Genomic DNA, 26,361 nt, shown 5'->3' on the forward strand with positions numbered 1-26,361 from the left:
TAATAGACGATGAAGTTATGTGGTCAAATTAGGGGAAAGAAAATTTAAGTGAAGAAACCGAAAAACTTTAATGCCAAATTAGGGCAAAAAAAAAAAATCAAAATTATTGAATTGCAGTTATGTGGTCGTCAGTGTATATCTTCATATACATTGACGACTATTCATGTGTACTTTTAGTCGTCATCTTCTTGTGGTGAAATAGCCTAATGACTTTTCATCTTTAACAGTAATATCTACAAGGTCTACATGATATTCATCTTAAACTGACTAGTTCGGTTATGATTAGTCGTCGGGTTATGAAAATCTAAATGATGCCTACTAATAACTACCAAAAACGAGTTTTCCTGCGTACAAGTTTGTAATTAATCGTCAAGATTTTGAAAACATAACTTGCTGTCTAGATAATGATCGTCACTTTGATACATTTTCAGCCCTGACGATCAACGATTCCAAAATCTGAATTTTCCTAGTAAATTTTTGTTATTGATCGTCATTTTGTTATTATACGATCATGACGACCAAGCTTTGTTAAGTCGACCATAGCGATCAATAACTGCAACACATTTGTTTTTCCCGTGTTTAATTGTGTAAGATAAAATCGTGTTCAATTATATGGATACGAGGCTTTAGATTTTATTTTCGAATGACCCTATTTTGCTACATTACCTAAACTAAACCTTAATTAATTTGGGTATACCACAATCCAACAAATATTGTTACATCTTAACATTTTTTTGTTTTTTGCAAAATAAATTTTACCAGTTAAACAATAAGTTCTAGTGAAACTTGACTAATACTTTGTTGATGCGTAAAATCTAGGATTATATACAGATATAGGCCTGTTCTGGACCCTCGTTTTCAAATCTAAGCCTTTTCTTGTTATTTCTTACAAATCTAAGCCTATTGAACGGATTCCATCCAAATCTGTTATCTCAGTCAATATCTCGCCAAAATCTCATTAAGTGATATCTCGTAGATAGATGGAGATTACAATTATGCCCTTTATGCACGTGCGGGCTTCTGCAGTGTCCATATAAGATGTGGAAATCACGGTGATTTTAAACGGCTGTGATTTCCAATATCTAACCATCTCGAATTTGAGTTATGTAGCGAAGTTGGAGATGGATTTTGCTGCTGAGTTATGAATCGGTTTGACAGAGAAAATTTTTCTTTTTCTCGTTTTCTTCTTCCTCTCTTTTCATATTCTTCGTCTGCCATTGATTTGAGAATGAGAAATGAATATTTTGATATCAAACTAAGAGGAGTTAGATGAAGGAAGGGTTGTAGGTGGTAAAGATTGTCATGTAATTATACAAATTCAGAAGAATAAGTGAATTACAGAAAGAAAAATTTAGGGTTTCTATGAATTAAATGGGTATTTCGATTTACGATGGATAAGAAGAAACTAAAGGAGGGTTATGATTGATCTGGAGAGTTTGGATAATGTTTTGATGCTCGAATTAAATGGGTATTCCGATTTCATAAATTTCTTGTTCGTCTCCGACGAACACCGACGATTTACATCGACCCAACTCAAATTCAACTGATTTAAATTGGAATCTCGATTTAATTTTGATTTCAATCTTCAGAGACAAAATTACCACCACCAAATCAATTCAACATCACTACCCCTACCGCAACAAGCACCACCACCACCACCACCAAATCAACCATAATTGTAATCAGTGAGTCGTCCACCACTACCACCGCTACTAACATCATCAACAACACCATAAAGACCTCCACCCAGATCTGATGAAATAGGTATATATGTTTTCCCGAATTTCCATTTCAGTTGAAACTTATAAATTCAAATCCCTGATTTTTAGTTTTGGGTATGAGTTGAATTTCATTTTTAGTTGTATTATTGAAAGATTACGTTTGTGAACACTAGTTGTTTGTGGAAATGGCTAAGAGAATATTATTGTTAATTTTAATTTTAATTTTAATTTGTGAACTCATTTTTAATTTTTTGGTCTTATTGATTTTTGGATGGATGATATTTTGTTGCATTTGTCTACTTTCCAAACTTTGTTTTTTGCTGTTGGTTTTATGAAAATGAATGAGGGATATTGAGTCTAGGATAAATGTGTTTTGTATTGATAGATTTCCAAGATGAGAAATCAACGAAACAAAGCAAGTTTAGAAATGTGTTTGCTGCCATAAATCATCCAAGTGATGCTACTTCGTTAATTTTATGTGATTGTAAGGTGTGGATGTTGTAGAAATTAAAGTTTGCATATGTTCAGGAATATTGGACTTCCTTTGAATATGAAATTGTTGCGGGGAAGGATGTATAAATTGGCTTAGGAAACAATGGGAAGCTCAAGTCTGTATCACCAGCAGGACGTACAGAAGGTGTTCGTGGAGATGCCCGAGGGCTCAGTTTTATCTGTGAAAGCTATCACCAGTAGGACATACAGAAGGTGGTTTCTCGATTAGCCACGGATTTAATTTGTATGTGATTGATGTAGCTGCAGTATCTATGAACTGAATTTTGTGATATTTACTTAACAAATCAAGTAGTCGAAGAATGGTTGCTAATGGTGGTGGCGGTCGTATAATCGGTTCTTGAAACATGCTACTCCATGAATGATGGCTTAGATGTGAATGAAGATCAAATTTGGTTTGTGTGTTGGCAGAATTGACTGAATTTTGTACGAGTTTGTTAGCTAGAGGAAGCGACTGCAATGGGTTTCTTGTGGTGGTGAGGCTGTTGGATTCTGGATTTTGGGGAGGTATTTGGCTCGGTTGGAATAGGCGGCTACGTATGCAGTGTGTGGTGACGTATACAGAGTCAACACGTCTGGTTGGCTCACATACCGGTTCAAAGAACTATTAGGTCTTTTTAGGTACAGTTAACGGGGCTAATTTTCCATCCATCAGTTTTGGTCAATACTTGCCTAGTTTTGTAAGAAGTAAAAAAACAGGCTTAGTTTTGTAAACCATAAAAAAAACAGGCCTATTTTTGTAAAAAACTCTAAAATCTAATTGGTAATTTTATAACGCATAGAAAACATTAATCTAATTTTTTTGGAGTTTGAGTTGACTTAATATAATGTTGTGTAGGAAATAAAAATCGGACTATAAAACCCTTTGACTCGTATATTTTTGAAATATGTTGAAAAATAGAGGGTATATTTTCAACTTCCTCATAGGATAATTGCCAAGGTAACAAATTATGTTCTTATCAACTCATGAAAATTTTGCTCGCGCTGATCAAGTATTTTTGACATAGCAGCATTACAAGTTACAACCAACCATGTTTGTTGGGTCCATAGTGGAAACAAAATGAACAAATTTTTTATTTTTTTCACTCCATATAAATTATCCTTATAATCTATTGGATAAAAAATACTCGAACAGCGCGAGAACAAAATATAAATTGTCCTTATAATCTATTGGGTAAAAAATATTCGAATAGCGCGAGAACAAAATTTATTCATGGACATGTTGCTATTTCGTTTTATTGGCAGCCTTAAATTCCAAATGTATGTGTATGGTCTAAATCAAAACAAGTAACGACTGTGGTGTTCGTTTAAGCCCTCTAACCAACACAATGATGAATTTTTCCAATTGAATGGTTAAAAAAAAAGTACTTACCTGGTCAATTTCTCTAGAATTAAGTCAAGAGAAAAAGCAAGATGAAAACGGTCTGGAAAAAGATGTCCCAGTTGTCATAGTACTAGAAACTTTGAAACAGTAGTTACCAAGAAGAAGAATATAACTAAAAGAAACTATCCAAAACATTTGGAACCCTTCATGCTGGGGTAGACATGAATCATGATGGCAGGTGAAGAATAGAAGAGATCTAAGCAGCTGTATGCAAACATACCTAAGATAGAGGGAAACATGATAATGACAAGTATACTGGGAACATATCTAAGCTCCTGTATATATGTGATTTTAGGGGTTGCATGAGATGACAAGGTAATGAGTAGAGGGTTCAAGCTCAATTCTGATGTGATTAAGTGGTACTAGAAAACCTGTAAAAGTGTCAATGACAAGTAATGAAAACACTATCAAAGGCAGCAAATAATTTTGCAAAACAAAAAGAGGCCCTACAATGCACAAGAAAATCTGCAGTTGTAGTCTCTTTTTACATGAAACACTCAAATAGATACTTCAGTCTGCATTTGCAATCTTATTTCTGGTCCTTTCATGATTTTGCATGATGCCATTCACATCTTGCATGATCTCTCTATGTAGTGGGAGCAAAGTCTTATGGTTTGGAATCCAGCCAGAGCATAAGACATGACATATCAGTTTTTGGAGGAGCAAGTTTCATGTCATTGAGAATCTGTGATACTATCACCGGGACTGTCGATAGAGTGGATTACAAATCAGAGTGATGGGTTTCATAGGATCCTGCATTGAGTAACCGGACACCCTCCTTGTCCGCATAACTGGTGTTTGTGTTTGATGTTCCATTGCAAACAAATCCAGTACAACAGATTGGCTGTTTTGAAACTTGGATTCAGTTGAATCAAAGATTTACTCGAAGAGTACCTACCTTTTTATAACCCCTTAATATAGCAATCACTAATTCTAATAGTACTACTCTTTATTTCGAAGATGATACAATTTTGATGCTGCATACTCAAATGGGAAGGAAACAAGAAATGAGACAATCACACAAAATTCTCCTAAAAACTTCTAGTAGCTTACTATTTTACGTCTCCCCTATAAAACGAAACGAAATAAAAAAGAGATTTAACACACCCTAAATTAGTTGGTTTTAGAGGTTAACGGTGGACAGGTTCACTCCTTGAAATCATCCTTGTCGTCAGCTGGAATTGGTTGGTTCCTCCAGTAGACAGCAAGTGCGCTTCCACCAAGCTGAAGAATAGGATTTATGAGAAAAACTTATCAGTGGTTTTTCTAATTAGCATGAATATAAGCAACGTAGAGAAGGTAATGGGTTTGGTGAATTTAAGGTTTAGATTGTTATACCGCCATGCAAACAACACTGACAGCAGAAGGAACAGCAACAAGGGGATTTGTAAAGTGCTTTTGTGCAAGTAAAAACCCAAGTGCTGAGCTCTGCAAAACAAGAAATTCGTAAAAGGTTAAGCAAATTTACCAAGATTGCAGTCTTAGACTCTTAGTTCAGTGTCAGAAATCATTTGTATCGTCCTGTTAAATGGCAATATATGAACAAGCCTACTGTGTGACCGCTACTCCATATTACCCAGAAAGCCAATATATAAAGCACTACGTTTAAATGGATCTAGAAAATGTTAAGCACATTTACCAAGATTGCACTACGTTTAAATACCTGCATTCCACATTCTATGGAGATTGTACGAGAAGTGGATTCACCAAAGTTTATTTTAGAAATCCAATAACCAATAGCAAATGCAGCAGCATGAAGGAGAGCCACGGGAGCTATAAGTTGTGCCCCTTGAGTCTTCAAGACTTCTGCAACTTGACCAATCTAGCAGATACATATAACCCAAAGTTAGACTTATTCTCGATGGAAATGATGTTTAACTCAACTTATAAAGAGCTATCAATATGAAATTCGTAAACCTTTTAGGTCTCAGGACATCAACTACAGTGTTTTCTGTAAACTTACCGGGCTCGCACATAGTAAAGTTGTTAAGATAACCCCAATTAGTGGTGTGATTGTGATAATTTTCTGAGTGAAGCTGTGGAAATACTCATTCAGCAACACTGAAACATAGAAATCAAAAGCAGTAAATATAAGGATGATGGAACTGATTGTCCAGGTCCAAATGGAGAATTTTGCTTCCATTTTACAAAAATTATATATGCGCCCAATCTTCTAGATTATTACCTCCAAGAATAGTTGGCACTAAAACAACCTGAAAAGTGCTGATTGCAAGACCCTGCAAAAACAAAATTTAGTTTCAGTCACCCTGTTTGGAAATTACTGTTTTATTAGGTAAACTTCAGATTTCAGAACTTCTAATTGACATCTGGCATTAGTAAACCATTCCACGGTTTTAAATATTCTAGCATCCCCACAAGATCTAAACAAATCATGGTTTTAATGTTCTTGTTTTTTTGGAAACTTCATCTGTTAGCCATTATGTTGGATGGCTGTAATTTTACAATGGTGACTACAGTAATTTGAAGCCTCCTAAACATTATCCACTACACATTTATAGGGATGTTCGAGTACCAGAGATTCTTTACATTCTAGGCTTCACAAAAATAACAAAAAAGTCAAGACAAATGATTGAATATGACTACAAAAGAATGATTGTCTAATCACACAAATGAACTGTACTTACGGCTGCATCTACTGGAACAAGCTGACCAGCAAGAACTTTAGTAAGAAGTGGTGTCATCATGATAGCACCAACTGTTGAACAACTACAAAACCCAAACAGTGAAGTCTAAAACGTGAGTACCAAACGACGACTTTCAACACCAAGAAAACTTCAAATACTGAAGTACCAGTCTATGGATGAAATGAAACTTAAGCGCAAAAAACAATTATGTAAAATCATTGCAGTTGATTAAGAAGCTAGAATCCAATGTAGATAACAGTAAACTGTTATGTGATACACCCAAATCTGATCCACAACTAACTATGAGTACAGTGAACTCCAATCATCAATTCATAGAAGGACTATATCTGAAATACGGTAGAAGTTAAAAATGTTTACAAGACGCAAAACTGAGGTTAATGGAGCTCATTATTACACTAATCTCCTAGGAGCTTGCACTACAGTAAACTTATGTGGCCTGTTTACTGTAAAATACGACTAATCCAAAAAAAATAAAAAATTATAGCCAGATGAAAAGGGCTCATTGTCTCAGCAAGAAATCCCGACTCACACTGCCTTAACATGAATTCCAACTAACAAGATCTTGCCAGTTATTACCCTATCTCTCAAATAGCATTCTTCAAGACAATCTCTCGTGATACAGATAAAAAAGAGATACTGGTTATAAGTTAGACTTACGTGGTCATAAGAACTGAGAGTGCCACATTTCCCTTGGAAATATAGGTTGCCACATTTGATGCTTGTCCTCCAGGGCAGCAAGAAACCAGAATAAGACCAGTGGCTAGAGGAGCAGAAAGTTTCAGAGTCTGCAGATTGACGAATGCAATTATAATAAGGCAGTATTATCAATAAAATCTCAAGTCCGAAATAAAGAATAAAGTTTGATCTTCTCACGCACATCACTAACCAGCCACTGTCTATGGCGGCAACGGAAAACAACTATTTCAAATACTGCAACCCAGTGATCCAGATTAACGAAAAATGCTTTGTGTGGAACAATCAACATCTCAATAATAGGAAAAATGGAGCAAACACAAAACCGAAGAAATACAAAATGCTAAGACAAAACTATACCATGGCAATAAAGAAGCCTAACAAGGGCTTAATCATGTACTGTGCAAGAAATCCTACACCTACCTGCAAACAGAACAGTACAATAAATCTTACAGCAATTGAGATGGAATAATTGAACTTCCAAACTAAAAGACCTAAGTGCATAGATATTTGCTTCTTACTGTCCACGGGTTCCTCAAACACCGCCTGAAATCATCAAATTTCAATGTCAATCCCATCGAAAGCATAAGAAAACCCAAGCCAACAGTGAAAAGGTCTGTTTGTAGCCAAGTAACCTGCAGGACAACAAGGGTGTTTGGCAAAAGGGGGGCATCAATATACATGGCAAATCATGGTAAAATTCATCTCTTGGGTTAACAGCAGGAGAAAAATAAAATTACCGCTGATGGCTTGTAAATACCGATAACTGTGCCTAGTATTACCTGCCAAACGAATTACAAAGAATCAAGAAATATATCATCACCAAACATTTGATTGGAATATTGAATTAAACAAAGAAAAAAGCGAACCGAATTCCATCAACAGAAGAATTGAGAAGCAACATACCCATACGGGAAAAAGAGTTGTTAACCTCTCAACTACAAGTTCATATGTAGTTAATTCAGGAGTGCTACCAGGAACACTGCCAGATGCTTCAGCTTGACATAATACTTGCTGACGCCTACAATAGAACACAGCAAATCACATAACTATCATTCAATGTTTCAAATCTTGTTTTTGACTGAACGTTTTGGTTGGTGGAATAACAGTGCAACACTGACCAAAAGACTACTATATACTCGAAAAGAGTACATGAATAATTTGAGACGTACTGGTTAGCAGGTAACATAAACCAAGAAACCCATAAATGGTCTCATTCCATTCAAAATTCTAGGATACACGTAATGAAACATATCGATTGATTTGAATTCGCATAATCTAAGATGCTTCATAGAACAAAGTACAAATTGAAAGCTTAAAACAATTCTTTTCAAACATACCCTGAAGTTTTAGCAATCAATGAAGGGCTTGTTATTGAGAAAGGAGAAATGGGTCTCTGAACACTGCATTTCACTGAACTCCTTCCTTCACTTGATAATGAAACCCCTCTTCTCCCACTTTCTACACAGATACAACAGACAAGGAAATTTCAATCAATACAAATAACAAAATTGTAAAAACCAATTATAAAATTAAAACAAAACCCACTTACCAAAATTGATTTGAACCCTTCTAGGAGATAAAAGAGATGCCGATTTGCAAAGGGTAGTAGTATTGGACTGTAAACTACAATCTTTATGAAGAAATCTAGACATAGAACCCATTGATGAAGAAGCCATGAGAAAACAGAATAAAGCTGAGACCCTTGGTGTTAAAAATGGAGATTTTGAAAAGAAGCTCCAAGACAATAGGCAAAGAAAGATAGAAATCTAACTATCGACTGTATCCCGTGAAAAACAATGAGGGAAATCGCAATCTGCGATTTTCAACCACAGATATTTGACCCTCTTCACAAGTGTGCCCTGCCTGCTTATCAAATTAATAATTCATGTACAGAGAAAGTGACAGAGACAAACTATAAGGAGTCGAAAACTTCTTTGTAAAGCTTGTTTCTTTTTGGCAGACTGGATTTTGTGATCTTTCTAAAGTTTCCTTTTTCCCTTATTTCAATTTTTTTTTTTTTTTTTTTTCAGAGAATGGAATATTTTTCATTTTATTTACCGCAGTCCACATGGTCTCGCGTCAAGTAATTTTCGGCAGTCATTTGGTGAAAATCGTTGTGGTAGGTTTGGATAGCCACTCAGAAATTGTTTTTTTATTTATCTTACTAATATAAATAAAAGAGCTCTTTTTGGTAGGAAATCTCCTAAATTACTTAGTTGTCCTCATTTCTTACATATTTACATAGATACCATTGTTTTAAAAATAGATCAAAAAACTTGATATATTTCAAAATATACAATGGATTTTTTTAAAATTTATATATTTGAAAAGCTCTGTCAATTATCTACGTAACGAGCATAAATTAGAATGGTAAGACTTTGTATTAGGAAAAAAATATCATGGCTTTCAAATTTAGTATTGTTGGATGAGTAAAAATTCAAGCATGTGCATCACACATGTGTCTTTACTAGTGTATAAAAAAGAAAGTCCGAAATTACTACATGTTAGATTTAAAATTTGAGAATAACTGATAGGATTCTGGAAGAACCCTATATATAATAACCGCAATCGCACGGTGTCTAACTAGTAGACAGAGGCAAGTACGGGTCGTTTCCACGAGAAGCGGTGGAAATATTGTAACCAATAATCCTGATTGACTAACCAGAGATGATGTTTTTGGGATTTTTGAAAGAATAAAAACAAAGAAAATAAATCAAATTAATTAAACGAATCCAATGGAAAAGTCGGTAGCCAGGGTTTATAGTATCCACCACAACTTCTATTCAATTACTGAAATGAAACATAATCCATGAATTATTTATCGTCCGTTCTATCGACATCACCTATTATACGTATTAGAATCACAAATATCACTGGGACACCCTAAGCATGACACATCAAAAGATTAAACCAAAGCATGCAACATCAAATTGCGTTAGCGAGAAAGTTATACGAAACTAATTATAGGTTCACAAATAATACCCGACTATTCTAAGCATATCCCATCAAAAGATTTAACCCAGCATGAAATATCAAATAAGTAGACGAATATATTTGCAATCATAAAAATTAAGCACATGGGTTACTGTATTGTACAGAACCGGTGAAGCAACAACTAATATCATCGTTGAATCAATATATAAAATCATTTATTCAAATCATCATAGTCTGTTGTTATATAAATCAATTCAATTAACCTAAAACTCCATGTGGTTTCAATAATAAACGCTAGTTACAAAAGCCTAGCAACACATGGCTTTCTCAAAAGCCATAAATATATTAAAGAAAATGACAAAAAAAATCCAAACGGATGCGAAATGACGAAACTTCAAACCGTAATCCTTTATATCGCCGTCGTCCCTGCCAAACCTCTACTCGTTTCCTCCGGTTTTGGCTTGCAGCCGCAACCACCCTAAAAATGAAACTCCAGCCGACCTCCCTGTTCTCCTCTCTTTCTGTAGGTTTATATGTGTTGCCAGAAGTCCAATCTGGACCTACCAAGTAGTTTCCAAGGCCCAGCCCAATTCTAACACCAAATGCCAATTGCCAGTTCGACCACAATACCGTGGTCTTCTAATCTCGTCACCTGACAAGCAATTCTAACCTGAACGCAACTTCTATTCTCCAGCCTTCTAAATCTCGAAACCTACCAAGCAAAATTCTACCAATTCCTTGTATTCGTTTCTGCTTCCTAATCGCTCTTGAATCTCATATGTTGCTGTCACCAGCACTACCACCAACGAGAAAATACTCCCTTATTTCCTCGGTCCAACTACAACTCCATTCTGTCCGTCTAGCTTCAGCTAAATAGTCGCACAACACCAATAGCTTGAACACAACAGTACCCTCCCGTACTGACGCTCCCATTAACAATCAATACCCCGCAGAATATCGAGCCACTAACCATCTTCATTTGATTGCGGAACTGTAGACAGACAACCACCATTCGATACCAGCACGGCCTCAACTGACTGCAACGCTTTCAGCTATCGACAACCACCATCAGTCGAGAATCCAAAGCAGAAACTCTTGTTCCTTCGACTGTGTAAACAGTTGAGAGTGCTCGCCAGCTCCTGGTGTTGTCGCTGCCAAACTAACCCCTCAAAAACTCCCATATATGCCGAGTACAGACCCAGCCATACTCCATATCGGCTATGTATTGTACATAGCCACAGCACAAGCTCTCAAATTCCACTAGAGGCCGTGGATAATCCATCCGCATTCGCGTCTGCAAATCTCCCATCTACTGGTGCTCGCTGCGTTTTCGCCATCTATATATTCTTCAACTGATTGCAGAGGGCGGATGCCATTCCGAACACCACAGCTCCTTTCATCATTGCCATCATAACCTCCACAGATAGAACCCTTCTCATGTGACATTTCTCTGAGCTCCCTTGACTGCACCATCGAACACCATGGCAGTAAACTCTCGATCACCCAACACATTACTTCTCTGACCATCTTGCATTATCCTCCATCGTTAAGAACAACAAACTTGGCAGCAACTCCTTTTATCTCCTCGATCAAATAACGCCAAACAAGACCCTTGGAATCCGTTCATGCCACTGTTACTTCTTCATCTTCTTACATATCTTGCCAGCACCAACTTCATCTCTGGATAAGAACTTCACCTGCTTGCTTAAGAAATTAACACTTCACGTTAGAAATGTGGTAGTGATGAGTCATGTGCTACTCATTGCCTACTCCTTAATGGGGTTTCACGTGCTTGGCACACAAAAGCATTTCTTTCACCATATTTACTTCAGGCCTTGATGAGGCTTTGGTGGTGCGACCATCCTAGGCATATATCGATTAATGAAGCCCTGGTTCATTGGCATGTTGAGTAGTACTTTTGATATTTTTGTCGGCAACGCCATTTAGCTTCTTAATTAGCCATTTTCGACCCAATGATCGAATTCATTTGTACTTTCTACAAAAGCACTAAAATAGTGTTATTAATAAAAATTTCGAGTCCTAACTAATATAAATATGGATATAAAATGTAGCGTTTACGTGCTTATCAATAACTCCTAGAAGTTAAAAAGTAAACATTTTTCTTATGATTTACGTTTCTGGAATCGGAACATGATATAGCCTTGGGGAAAAATACTTGCACCAGTTTTATGTCTGAGTCAAATATTAGTAAGTTTGGACAATTTACTTTAGAGATTTATGTAGGTACATTTTATATATAACAATCATAAATTTATGTTTTTCGTCATTGTTTAAATTCGCAGAGAAGGATTTTTATGAGGTCCCTTTTTTTATTGATATAATGCCATCATGCTAGAAGAACTAAACACTCACTCAAATAACTCTAGACTCTGCTTTAGCAATAATATCAAAAGTTATTAAACTTAAAATATCTTCGTGTGAAATACCAATTCCGGCACCATCCATAATGAAAACAACCATATCCAATATTTCGCTCGGCAATCTGAATAGACAAACTCCAATATACTTTCAAGAGAATAAACTAGACAGTTAGACTCAATCTAAGAAAAGTATATCAAAGAGTCAATATCTCTATCTCTTTAAATCAATCTGCAATCAGCAAATAGGAATCCGAGAGCCCGGTTGAATATAAGATTTATAACTTGAACGGTACCAAAGACGAATGTCCAAGGATCAATCAATCTCAATCAAAAACCAAAGGTTGGATTTCCCAATTGATCGATTCAACGCACAACCTGTGATATTTCAATTATATAAAAAAAAATATAATGCGGAAAAGAAATAACACAGACACCAGAATTTTGTTAATGAGGAAAACCGCAAATGCAGAAAAGCCCCGGAACCTAGTCCAGTTTTGAACACCACACTGTATTAAGCTGCTACAAACACTATCCTACTACCAATGAACTTCGGACCAGACTGTAGTTGAACCCTAATAAATCTTACACTGATTCAAGGTAGAGTTGCGTTCCTTACGCCTCTGATCCCAGCAGGATACTACGCACTTAATTCCCTTAGCTGATCTCACCCATAACTAACAGTTGCTACGACCCAAAGTCGAAGACTTGATAAAGAAATATGTATCACATAGAAAAGTCTATATGAATAGATAAATCTGTCTCCCACAAAAATACCTACGAGTTTTTGTTCTGTCTTTTGATAAATCAAGGTGAACAAGAACCAATCGATAACCCATACTTATATTCCGAAGAACAACCTAGAATTATCAATCACCTCACAACAATCTTCATTGATTAACGAAACAAGATATTGCGGAATCACAAACAATGAGACGAAGATTTTTGTGACTTCTTTTCTATCTTGCCTATCAGAGATATAAATTTCAAGCCAAGCTTACGATTGTACTCAATCAAAATAGAAACAGCAAGATTAGATCACGCAACTACAAAGAAAATAGTTGGGTCTGGATTCACAATCCCAATGAAGTCTTCAAGTCGTTAACCTACATGGTTTCATGAAAAACCTAAGGTTAAAGGAGAATCGACTCTAGTCGCAACTAGTATCACACATGGAGTGAGGGGATTAGTCTTCCCGGTTGCTAGATTTCTCCTTTATATAGAATTGAAATCAGGGTTTGCAATCAATGTTAGCTTAGTAACAAAGCATTTAATATTCACCGTTAGATGAAAACGTGACTAGATTCAAGCTAATATCTTTCAACCGTTAGATCGAACTTATCTTGTCATACACAAATGAAATGTAACTTCATTTAGATTTGAGTAACCGTACCTAAACGTGTACACTTAGTCAGTTCAACAATAGTTAACCAATGGTTATCCATATGAGCACTTTCATATCAACCTTATTCATCTTCACTACAACTAGTTGAAATGACTTCTAATGAACTAGTTAGAGAGTTGTTAAATTGCGTAGATATTATAGAAGTATACAAGACACAATCGAAGCAAAATCGGTTTTGATTCACTTGAATTGATTCATGAACATTATAGCCACGGTTTACAAAGATTGCATTCCTTATTATATATAAATGTTTTAATTCATGAACAGACCGATTTTAGAAAGTAACCTACTTAAGTATGTGAAAGGGTATTCGTACTTAAGTAACCAGATTTAAGTTTTTCACTTTCAAACTCCAGCGGAAATTCACGGATGTGAACTTTCCTCCAGTATGCATACGGGTACGCACACTTACCCGGATTTCCAACAACCGCCAGTACGCGTACGGATACGCATACTTTGGGTTCCCGGTTTTGGACTTTTACACAAATGTGAGAATACACTATGCTTATATCCAAAGATGGTTACATGTTCTAAACTCTCATTTGAATCATTAAAACTTTCTTAGAGGATGTTATATAGTTATTAGTCACAAACTATTTTTCATCAACGCGATTTTCAAGTTATTGAAATAATCAACATGACTTTCTTCATCAGTAAAGATGAACTTGGCTAAAGCGAAAGCTTACCAACACATATTTCGAGAAATAGATAAGAGAGATAAACTCGGCTCAAAATAGCAAATGTGTATAATCGAAGTCTATATAGCAATACAACTTTTGTCTCAAAATAAGAGATAAAATAGATAGACTTTTGAGTGATAGATAAGTTCAAGTCTCCACATACCTTTTGTCGATGAAGTTCCACCAGTTCCTTGAGTAGTTCTTCTTATTCATATAATAAACGTCGTGGAGTCTAAAGATCAACTACACTTTAATATCCTAGTCTGAGACTTAGCTATAAGTAGACTAGAAATCAAAACTTATAGTTTTGGAAACTAAACTTGACAAACAAGCTTGAGATAGCAACACTTGCGATTTCGACCGAGCAGTGCTCTAACAATCTCCCCCTTTGTCAGTTTTACTCACAAAACTATCAATACATATGGAATACAAAATAAATAAACTTTGTAGCTTCTCGTCCACATGCTTGATCTCCTTGGTTCTTCAACATTACTATAAATCTTCATCACTTCCGAGTACTCCCATGATTCCATAGATGTTCAATTCAGCATCATAGTTGTTGAAGATCTGTAGCCATAACAATGAGAAAATAATATCTCTCGTACATTGTTATACAATGTCATAGTATTATTACACAGCATCAAAGTTCAATTGTATCACAACTTCGACAACTATACTATGGTGATATTTATCACACCCCCTTAGTCAATACTTCATCTCACATGAAAACCACTCCTCCTTACATAATTATCCGAAAACTATATGTATTTGTAGTGTGAACTACACATTAACTCTTCCCCTTTTTTCAATAAAATTGGCAAAGGTACGAAAACTAGTGGGATCCTAATGAAATTTCCATACAGATACTTCATGAAAAAAAAAAGCACATATTATCCTTTTAGATGCAATCATATAGTAGAAACTATATGCATCCATCAAGGAGTTTATAAAGATACAAGGTAACCCCTATAAGATTCTACATCCGCACCCCCCACAAAGATATGGCAATTAAGCACAAGTTCAATTCAGAACTCTCCCCCATGAAATGTCATTCCCGAAAGAACAACAAGAGCGACCGTACTTTTCCATGAAAAGAAGGATTTCTTTGGACATAAAAAATCAATCATGCAAGCACGAAATTGAAATCCAAAGCAACAATTGAATTAACCACACGGAAAGTGATCAATTCAATTGGTCATGCTCAACATAAGAAAACTTACGGAGCAACACAATATATACACAAGATGTGGATCAGGGAAAACCAATACTGCGAAATAAACAAAGATTCATTCTATTTTTCATCACCATTTAATAGAGTTAATCTTTGTAAAGAAAAGTTCATCCTATTTTTCATCAATATTTGCATCATGACATAATAGGCTTAACTTTTGTTGTCAAAAGTTCATTCTATCTTTTAACAATATTTGCATACCGACATCTAATAGAGATAAATTTTGAGCACATATGGATATTCAAGGTTCACGGATGTAAAAAACATATCCCATAACAATTCACAATATATGAAACCATAAAGCTTAATATTGCAAAAACAATCTTTGCCCTTTGAAGGTAGAATCAATCTTTTTCGCACGGATTTACACCAAGAGTGGTTACCAAAGGCGTATATAAATATTTTCTTAACAAAGAAGAACATACATAGTTCACATAAAAAGATTGTGAATATTCAAGAATCCCATAACAATGCGTACTATTGCCCATTCTTGAACTTCCTTCTTTGTGATTCACCAACATCATTCTTGTAAAATCTACAAATGAGCTTAGAGTATAATTACTCCAAGAATACAAGTTCCCAAGTCCAACAGAAGTGGAACAAGTGCAACGAAATTGAGCAAAACACTCAAAAAAAATATACGGGACAAATACCAACCTCCACTCATCCAAATTTAAGATTTGTCATCACCATTGTGAATAGAATTCAAAGAGGAATATGATGCAAAAAGAATGAGGTCATTCTGATTTCGGACGAAGAAGTTACAGGCAAAACAAATTTACCGAAAAAAGACATCTACATGCCACTATGCATACAGGTTTGCAAACAAAATTTCGTGTCCTGGAGAAGTATGCAAACGGGTATACGTACTAAAACCCCTGGATTTTGATTTTAAATGATGGTATGCATACATGGTATGTGTACCATGTAGTCTAAACATCCCAAACTAGTATTTCAAACCTAAACATTTAAGAACGTTAAACACATATCAAGTTAGGTAGAAATGAACGATAAGAAAGGTATGTGGATCATTATAAGTACTCTAACCAAATAAATAAAAGCACAAATCTTTCTCAAGTTTATAGACATACCTTTTTAGATGAATCCAATCGAATTCTACAGCCTTACCAAACATAATATGTGCGCCACAATTTTCGTGCTTCCCTCACCTTATACATAACTGGGTATTCCTTGGTGAGGATGCATTTACAACACACTCAAGTTGTGTTTAGGTGAACAATGTCTTGCTCACCACAAGTGACTTTTGGATTATCATGAAAGAGATCGCTTTTATAAACATTCACATCCAAATCCATATTTCCAAAGAACTCTTTAAGTTCCAACATAATGGATACTGCCTTCTCCATAGTCATGGAGTTTTCTGGGAAATCATTCCATTTCACACTCAAAGCGTCATTGAATTTCTTTGGAACCCACTTATGAGTGCTTTTAGAAAGAACCGGAACCTTCTTCCTGTTACTCTCTTCAAGATTTCTCGAAAGAGGATTGGATTGATTGTTCTTTTGCAAGTTAGTCTTTCTCCAACTAGGAACATCGGATCTTGTCTTCGTATTTTAGAAGTTATCCTTTTGGTACATTACGATTGTGAAAATGATTCGTATGATGTTCATAGGCAAATATAGGTTTATCACAGTGTTGATTCCTTTTCCTAAAGGTTGGACAGTTACAACCTGTAACGTTAAGGGGATTAGTCTTAACATATGATCTTGGTTTCGCAACTTCTTGTGATATCCAAACAAAAACATCATGAAGTTTCTCATTCCTTATACGGAAACGACATCTCCTTTCCAGGTGACCTTTATTTCCGCAATAGTGGCAAACATAAGGAACGTTCTTACCTCGATATGTGTGTGCTGACTTTGGAGGTTGATACACTTTGCTCCTTTGAACCTTAACTTCCGGTGAAGGTATTTCACTTTTTCCATCAGTGGAAACCTTTTGTGGAGAAGAATCAGTAACCTTGAAAATGTTTACCTCTTTGCTAATACTTGTAGCATTTATTACCTTATAGCCCAATCCTCGTGTATCATGATGATTTTTACTTGCTCCTAGCATATCGGTTAATTTGCTTGAACCAGTATTGAACCTTTTTAAGTCATCTTCCAACATCTTGATTTTATCAAGAGCAGCAGCTAAATCATCCTCAAGACGTTTTTCTCGAGCGAGATACACGCCTTCTCTGTCATCAAAACTTGCTTGCTGGGAGTTAATCCTTGATTCAATTTTTGTAAGTTTCTCTTCTAACAAGAAGTATTCTTGATAAACACGATCACATTCAAGTGACTTTCTACTCAGGTTTTCCTAGGTATCTTTGAGGATCGATTTGCAAGAGCGATTCCAACCATAAAGACCTATGTAGATCCTTTTCAATTTATTTTTTTCTCGACAGAGAGGAGTCAGAAGAGGTGTGACATGAGAAGTTGTAATCTTATTAATTTTCAATGAATCCAAAAACTTAACATACTCAGAGACTTCCTTATCAACATCTCTATCAATATCTGAATCACCTTCATCGGAAAGTTCATCCAACTGTTCTTCTAGGTGTGTTTTCCAATCAACAGTTTCTACATTCAGAGAATGTTTAGATATTGACTTAGATGTGACAGTTTTATCAGGTGAATTCAATCTTTGAAAATCATAGAACCCATTGATGAAGAATCCATGGAAAATAGAAAAAGGTGAGACCGCTGGTGTTAAAAAATGGGAGATTTTGAAAAGAAGCTCCAAGGCAATAGGCAAAGAAAGATAGAAATCTGACTATTGCCTGTATCCCGTGAAAAACAATGAGGGAAATCGCAATCTGCGATTATCAGCCACAGATACTTGACCCTCTTCACAAGTGTGCCATGCCTGCTTATCAAATTAATAATTCATGTACTGAGAGAGTGACAGAGACAAGCTATAAGAAGTCAAAATTTTCTTATTAAAGCTTGTTTGTTTTTGGCAGACTGAATTTTGATGTTTCCAGAGTTTTCGTTTTGACCTTATTTTATTACTTTCATTCTTTTTTTTTCCTGCAGACTGCAGGGCTATTCAACTCATTTTTTTCCTTGCGTCATTAGAGGCGACCTGAAAGAATTAGGGGCGATTAAAAAGACACCCCAAAATAAAACAAAATCACTCCTTATCTCAAATTTTTTGAAATGGCCAAAATGCCCTCCATAATCGGTAGATAATATTACAACCGATAGTTTATATCGGTGTATGTTGATTTGTGTTACGGAAATTATAATCTGTAGTTAAAATGGTAATCTCGTGATGTTAGCTTTCTACCGCTTGTGGTAGTAGCCCCAAACTCAAAATTTTCAAAAACCAATGCAATTTTGAATTTCTCCATTTACACAATCAGTAGTATCGTGATGTTTATTACCTACCGATTGTACAATCGGTAGTCTCGTGATGTTAATTTTCTACAGATTGTGGTAGTAGCCCCAAATTCAAATTTTTCAAAAACCAATGAAATTTTGAATTTCTCTATTTTCACAATAGGTAGTCTCGTGATATTTATTATCTACTGATTGTACAATCGGTAGTCTCGTGATGTTCTTTTTCTACCGATTGTGGTAGTAGCCCCAAATTTAAAATTTTCCAAAATCTATGGAATTTTGAATTTCTCTATTTTCACAATCGGTAGTCTCATGATGTTTATTATCTATCGATCGTACAATCGGTAGTCTCATGATGTACTTTATCTACCGGTTGTGGTAATGGCCCAATTCAAAATGTTCAAAAACCAATGGAATTTCGAATTTCTCTATTTCCATAATCGGTAATTTCCCGACGTTTATTATCTACCGATTATAATTGGAAGTTTCGTCACGTTCTTTATCTACCGATGTTCTAAAACCTGTACTAAACTACCGATTATGAAGGGACATATAAGTATTTTCAACCTAGTTTGTCTTATTCAGTCGCCCCTAATTCTTTCAGAGTCGCCCCTAATGATGCCAGTATTTTTTCACCTCTCTATAATATAAAAATATTTATTTATCCAGTCGACAGAGTCCACGTGCAGTCTCGCATCAAGTATTTTTCGGCAGTCATTTCCTAGGAATCGGCAAAGCACGGGTTCAATTCGGCCTTGCCAAATAAGGGTCGAGTTGGATACTGGCAAGTTGGCAAGTGATTTTTTTTGCAGAATTCACGATTCTTAGAATTTATAATCTCATAAGATTACAGACTGTGGGATACATGTAAATCCCTCGTGTACTTGGTAACTTATTCAAAATTTCAAGGATTCATAGAATTATGTTGTTTTAAATTCATGTATGTTGTTATGAAAGTTGGGTTACCAATATTTAGGGGTTTAACTATACTTCGTACTTAATATTGGGGATCGGCCATTTATATTCATATTTTATGGAATTTATATAGGGAGTTTAAAACGAACAGGTGAGCTCCTTTCTTTTGGCATCTGATAATGGAAAACTATTCATACCCACTCATACCTAACTTTGTTGTTATTATTACCAAACAGTCCAGATGAGTTGTTCTAACAAACAGTCAAGATGACGACGACGCACCTAAATCACAAGAGCCGTTCTAACAAACAGTAAAAATTAAACAGTCAAGATGAGCCGTTCTAACATTTAGGTGCGTCGTCGGGTTAATTTTTACCAAACAGTCAATATGAGCCGTTCTAACACCCACGCAACGAGTCTCAACATCAAAATCAAAGAAGGACAACATATGAAGAACATGGTTATGCATATGACGCAACATATCCAAGTTATCAAGCAAATTACAATGCGGGAGACGGTCCATGTTTATCACGGTATACTCCTTCATATCCTTAAAATGATCTATGATTTCATAGTGTTTGAATTTTCCTCATTTGAATTTTATTACAATCACTTTAATCAAGTACCAACGACTATTTTTTTTTGTAACGACTAGTTTAATGTATAACGACCATTTTTACTGTTCAACAGATAGTTTTTTGAACTCGAGATGCTTTGTTGATTTTTTTATATAAAGGAAATCGTTCTCTCAATGAAATTATCTGAAATGGTATCTTATTTTTTGATTTTTTTTTTGAAGAAATTTATCATAGAAAAAGATGTTGTTCTTGTGTAAGCATGGGTAATGGTTACAACTGATCCAGATTCTGCGGATTAACCCCGTAGTCATTTTTGGATCAAACATTTTTAAAAATTTCGATACAATAACCGGTAATGAAAGGGATAGAGATTAAAAAGGTTTCAAAATAGGTCCAATTACATTGACAGGGAGGTGAAATTTTTTATCACGATCCATGCTGAGGACAACATACTCAATCATGGGATGGTGTACGAAGAACAGGTAAGTATTTGACCAGAATCTTACTTAATCTTACTTTATTATTTAAAATATAAATTGATTCTAGTTGGATACCATTTGATCAAGGTTTGTGTACTAAATCCACAAGATATGAAAACAAATAAGAATTCCTTTTCGTCTTCAAATCTTCCATTGCCTTCAAATACCTGCACAACACCACTTGAATCTCTTGTGATCAATCACACACAGAACCAAGTCTGTTAACAATAGATTATCACAAGATGTCTTTAGATCTAACAACATTCTTAAAGATCCTTTCGATACTAATCTAGTCTGAGTGAATATTATATCAGAAAAGAAGATTCTCAAGAATAAATAAACTAGGTGTAATTAAATTTTCAACAACCGTTAGTCAATCAAATCAAATCAAAAACTAATAACACTATAATTATTTAGTTTCCACGGCTTCAGATGAAGCTTCATCTCAAAATATTTTGTTTCGTTGTGAGGACGATTGACCAAAAGACAATATTTCCACAATCATTGTGCATCAGGCCAGACAGGGCTGACCGAGTGAATAGCAAAAGACAGAACAAGTATTGCGTAATCATTTTGCATAATCATTGTGCGCAATCATTACATGTGAATAGTGAAGCAAGCATGTCAATCTGCTCCCTAATTCTAAGTTGTAGAATTTGCAAGTTAACATGTATAGGGAGGGGTAGTGTGTTGAAGGTGCATATGCGGACCATGCACCAAGTAAGCTTCATAGCTTATCCAAAAGAGTATAAATGATGCATAAGACTCATTTGTAACTGCGTAGTCTTGCGAAGAGGGAATTTGATGCTTAGGCATCACGATGCCATGTCGTGGACCCGATAATGCACATTTTGTGCATTTTGATGAAACGTCCTATACGGACAAGGACATTACCATTATCGCAAGGCCACGACCTTTCAAACGAGTTGGTTTAAGTTTCTATCCCTTCGAGGATGAACTACGATCTGTGCTTGATCCCTTTAAAGTAGGGAATGGTACGTGAGCAACCGCAATGAGTTGCAGCATTTCTGGTCCATCACTTTGTCTCTCATATCATCTAAAGCGAGATGATTGCGTCACTTTGGAGCCTCATATTATCTAAGATTGGTAGCTCGATCCAAGAGATGATTGTGGCCAAGCTTGATGAGGCTTAGTTGCATGCTAGCAAGTGGATGCTCATACTTCCTATCAAGCTACATAGAGTGGTAAAACGAGGTAAGATAGGGAATGGCAAAAAGGCGTAGAACGTCCTATGTCTAAGTCCAAGGTTTATACCTGGACAAGACTCGACAGTTTGACGGTTACTCAGCTAGATAGGAAATTCAGTGATGAAATTCCTATGTTGAGGTAAAACCAGTGATGCATGCAATATGCATTGGCCTTGGCCTTATGGCCTTATACCCTTTTGCGGAAAGGGGTGAGTTCGTAACAGTGTGGGAGATAATTTAGATGCATCATGCTCCTCGAGCATGCTTGCAAGGGAAGATGGACGTGCATTTTCCCAGCCTTATGTCCTAAACTGTAGCTTCCTCATGGCGCATCGAGGGAGTTATGGCTTGAGCGCCCAGGCGCGCCATGCATAATTTTCTGGTCCGCCACACTTACAGATGTGTGAAACCTATTCTTGGAATTGTTCCAGAAAAAAAGATGTCTGAAAACATCAATATAGATCTTGTTCCATGTGTAATATTAAGGCATTGAGAGATCACTTCAACAACTAAGTTTGTTGATCGGAACTTCCTAAAATTTGTGCTCGATTTAAATAAATGGGAAATTCTTAAAAGAGCACCGGGGAACATGTGAGATGTATAAAAATCTATACTTGATCTATCTGCATCATGAACAGCTTAAGTATTTTTCTAAAAAATGGAATCCTTCACTTTTTAGAGTAATATTTTCAGTTCATCCAAAGAAAAGTTCATGATAAATTGGTACAAGATATATTCAGACTCTCTTGACAATAATATTTCGGAAAATCTTCCTTGATTCTATTTCCGAACTTTTGTATATTCACACCTGTTTTAATCAAATAAAAATACCTTGTTTGGTATTTCAAACTTGTAAAATAAGTTTTATTTGATATATCAAACATCGATCTTAAGAACCGATTTTTTTTGCACAATCAGACTGGGTGAAAATACTATTGATATTGATTCTCAATTGCAGAAGCTTGAGATTTATATCCCTTATGAGATTAAGGGATATTTCTCAAAGGAACATAAGAGGAATCAACTATCTATGGAGCTCACGTTTATGCTAATATGAGATTTTGAAATTGCCCGTGAACAATTGGAAGCTTCTGTAAAGAATGATGAATGTCTCAACTAAAATCTTTTGAAGATGATTATGGAACTGAATCTTTTAAAGAGGCGACTCAATCATCTGAAAGAAAAGATGAAACTCAAGAACTTGAACACTGAAGAAACCTCAATGAACAATCAGAGCACCTCTCAAGATTAAGCTATATGCTGTAATGCTTGATCAAGAAAAATAGACATCAATGTATTGATTTTTTTCGATACTTTTTGTATAAGGTCTATTTTGAATAAAACTATAAATATTATTATGAATAAAATTATTAATAATAATAAACTCACAGCCTAGCGGGACAACATGTTTTTTTCTTTCGTCGAATCCTATAGCTTGAAGATTCAATTAGGTTTTCTACCAATATTTTAACATTATAATTTCTCTGCTCGTCATTCGGCTGACTCATGATTTGTGTATCGAAGATAACTTTCTGTGGTCATTCAGTAATGATTATTTTTATACAGTTTTTGTCAAATGCTTGTCGCATCAACATAATGGTTCATGATCGATTCATCAATCTCATTGACCTATATATGCTAATAAATCCAAGTCATTGATCTATCGTTATTTATTAAACTAGCATAATGATATGTCATGGTCATCATTGACCTAATTCAACATACATGGTCCACAAAGCATGTTGTTTTTTTACCAAACACTTCATGCTTCATCCATCATAATCATTAACGAACTTTGTTCAATTCATCAGTTAAGACTCATGGTTTAAATAGGTGAAAGATTGACTACATAAAATAAGTCTGCAAAGTAGGCTTGCCCATGAGACGTCAATTCATGTCACATAGGGGGATATCACTAAGGTTTTGATTTGGCGGTCTATAACACGTGCAATGTGAAATACATTCGTGGTGATAAATATGGTAAGTCATGCTGGAAGTTGAGGGAGTAAATAGAATAGTGGATGTTCAGTCAACCAAGTATTATACACAAAGTGGAAGTGGTGTATGCGCGTTCTCCCACTTCCCCATTCTTCAAATCCTCTTGAACTATCACCATTTATAGGAGATTGATGTGATGCAATAAATAGTTTCCTCAATCTATGATTTTTCAACAGATACTCAACGTAAGCAAAACTACAACAATATATTATCAAAGAGTTACAAAAAGTTTCTCTCGTGTACACATAAGAATCATATTCAAAGAAACCCAACATCACATCATCAACTGATCAATCTCACTTGATCTTCACATATTCCCAGCTTTCCACCCTAAAAACCGACCCTTCTCCTCCACTTGTGACTGAATTGAAACTGAAACGACCATTATTTTGGTTTAGACCAGAGTCTCACATATTAGTCTCTTGAACTCAAAGTACTCTCGTGCAATAATTTTTTTTAAAGGGGAAGACGATTTGCTTCATCGAGCACTTGCCCACTCCACCACTTTTTACCAGAAAACCTACAAACCGTTTTTATCCACACAAAAAAACTACACAAAATCTAAGAAAAAGAACATCTATCTACACGAAGAAAGTTAATGTATCCATGAAACAATAATTGGGTGTATAAAGTTGCACACTTTTACAATAAATCCGAGAAAATAACATCCATATATATAAAGAAGGCTAATATATACAAGAAATAGAATACCTGTGTGTAACTTTGTATACTTGCATAAAAAATATGAGTGAAACAACTTTCATATACATAGAGAAGGGCAATATATCTAATAAATAGAATACAAGTGTATATATCTATATACTACCACAAAAAATCTGAGAGAAACACCATCAACACATGCAAAAAAGGATAATATATAAAAGTAGTAGATGATCATACCTTTTGCTAGTTGAATAGATGTGAAATCTTCTGTTAGTTGTTGTTTTGTTTTTCTTGAAGATCTTGATTTCTTTACAATCTTTGATTATGTTGTAGATAATGATGATTTTGGACTTAGTGCTATTTGAATAAATGTTAAACTTGTTGCTTGTTGTTGTTTTGTTCTCTTTGAGGAACTTATCTTGTTTTCAATCACTGATTTCATTTTAGATGATGATGATTCTGGACCATTTTTTTGTTGTTTCTTCTTCACCATGATGGTACTGCTACTGTATTTTTCATCAGTTGCATTATGAAGATGAAGATTTTTGTTACAGAAGATGTTTTTGGTTTTTTCTTAGTTAGGGTGTCCATTTCTTTCTCACTGATTTCATTTTCTATTTCTCTTGTTTTAAATTATTTTATAATTTTTTAAGTTACTTTTTTAATTTTTATTCAAGTTAACAAAATGACAAACATGGCGCCTCCTCATACACCATGACCGTTAGAGCATTGTTTTAACTTGTGTACGTGTGCATTATGAAAATCGTGCGACATTTAACAATATCTTTGCATCTTTTCAAATAAACTAATGGACGAACCTGTGTTTATTTGACTCGGGCTGGACTAAACTGTACCTTTGAACGTGTTTTTGGACTAAACCCTTGTTTTCCCTTTAAAAACCCGTATAAAACTAATGTATTGGCAAGCGTTAGGGAATTTCAATATTCAATTCTGATAAGGTATCAACAACAGGAAACATATGGAATCGGTTCTTCATGCCTCATGGGGTTTAGACTTTCCTCCTTTGAAAAGAGATCGTCATGACATGTTTAGCCATCTTGCAAATAATCATGACGGTTTTAATAAGGGATGTTAAAGAATATTCCATTTGATATGTGTTCTTCATTCTAGTTTGTAGTTTGCATTTTGAATTTCAAGTATGACAAGATATGTCTTATTTTGTTGATCCTCTTTGTGTACTTTGAATTTCTTTCCCTTTAGTTCTTGCTTTGTTTTTTTTTTCTTCTTTGGGATTTTTAATCACTATCGTTGTGCTGGCCTATGCATGGCTTATGTGCCTTTTAAACTATCCTCTTTGACTGATTAAAAAAAAAAACTTCACAATAATTTTAGGTGTCATTGACTAAATGTAAAATTGTTTGAATGATTGAATCTTCGTATTTGTCATTGTTCCTTGATTGCAGAGATTTTTACGCCTTAAGTTATACTGATATTGGTATTTGTAAAATAAAAAAAATCCATGCATGTATCATGTTTGAAAAACAAAAATATTTATAAATCTAGGAAGTATAACTACATTTATGTCTAAAAGTTAATGATCGCATCTT

General features: G+C 35.2%; 1 protein-coding gene across 1 annotated transcript; it reads right to left on the reverse strand.

The window, feature by feature from the left end:
* Nucleotides 1-4,460: 4,460 nt before the first annotated feature.
* LOC113355608 (sodium/pyruvate cotransporter BASS2, chloroplastic-like) lies at nt 4,461-8,948 on the reverse strand. Its single transcript, XM_026598510.1, has 13 exons — nt 8,527-8,948; nt 8,315-8,435; nt 7,881-7,995; nt 7,715-7,756; nt 7,496-7,609; nt 7,335-7,397; nt 6,939-7,066; nt 6,261-6,342; nt 5,801-5,852; nt 5,579-5,676; nt 5,279-5,437; nt 4,954-5,043; nt 4,461-4,839 (listed from the first exon to the last, which is right to left on the reverse strand). Exons 1-13 carry the CDS (start codon nt 8,651-8,653, stop codon nt 4,762-4,764), a joined length of 1,269 nt encoding a protein of 422 aa, XP_026454295.1. The 5' UTR covers nt 8,654-8,948; the 3' UTR covers nt 4,461-4,761.
* Nucleotides 8,949-26,361: the final 17,413 nt, after the last annotated feature.

Source organism: Papaver somniferum, chromosome 3, assembly GCF_003573695.1.
Source record: "Papaver somniferum cultivar HN1 chromosome 3, ASM357369v1, whole genome shotgun sequence".
NCBI lineage: Eukaryota > Viridiplantae > Streptophyta > Magnoliopsida > Ranunculales > Papaveraceae > Papaver > Papaver somniferum.

What these genes read in the sequence shown, in the direction of transcription:
- LOC113355608 (XM_026598510.1), bottom strand. Translation starts at nt 8,653, where the DNA reads ATGGCTTCTTCATCAATGGGTTCTATGTCTAGATTTCTTCATAAAGAT. An exon ending in CTTTACTATGTGCGAGCCCG is followed by an intron (nt 5,438 to 5,578) that starts GTAAGTTTACAG and finishes TGTATCTGCTAG; the next exon opens with ATTGGTCAAGTTGCAGAAGT. An exon ending in CCATAGAATGTGGAATGCAG is followed by an intron (nt 5,044 to 5,278) that starts GTATTTAAACGT and finishes CTTGTTTTGCAG; the next exon opens with AGCTCAGCACTTGGGTTTTT.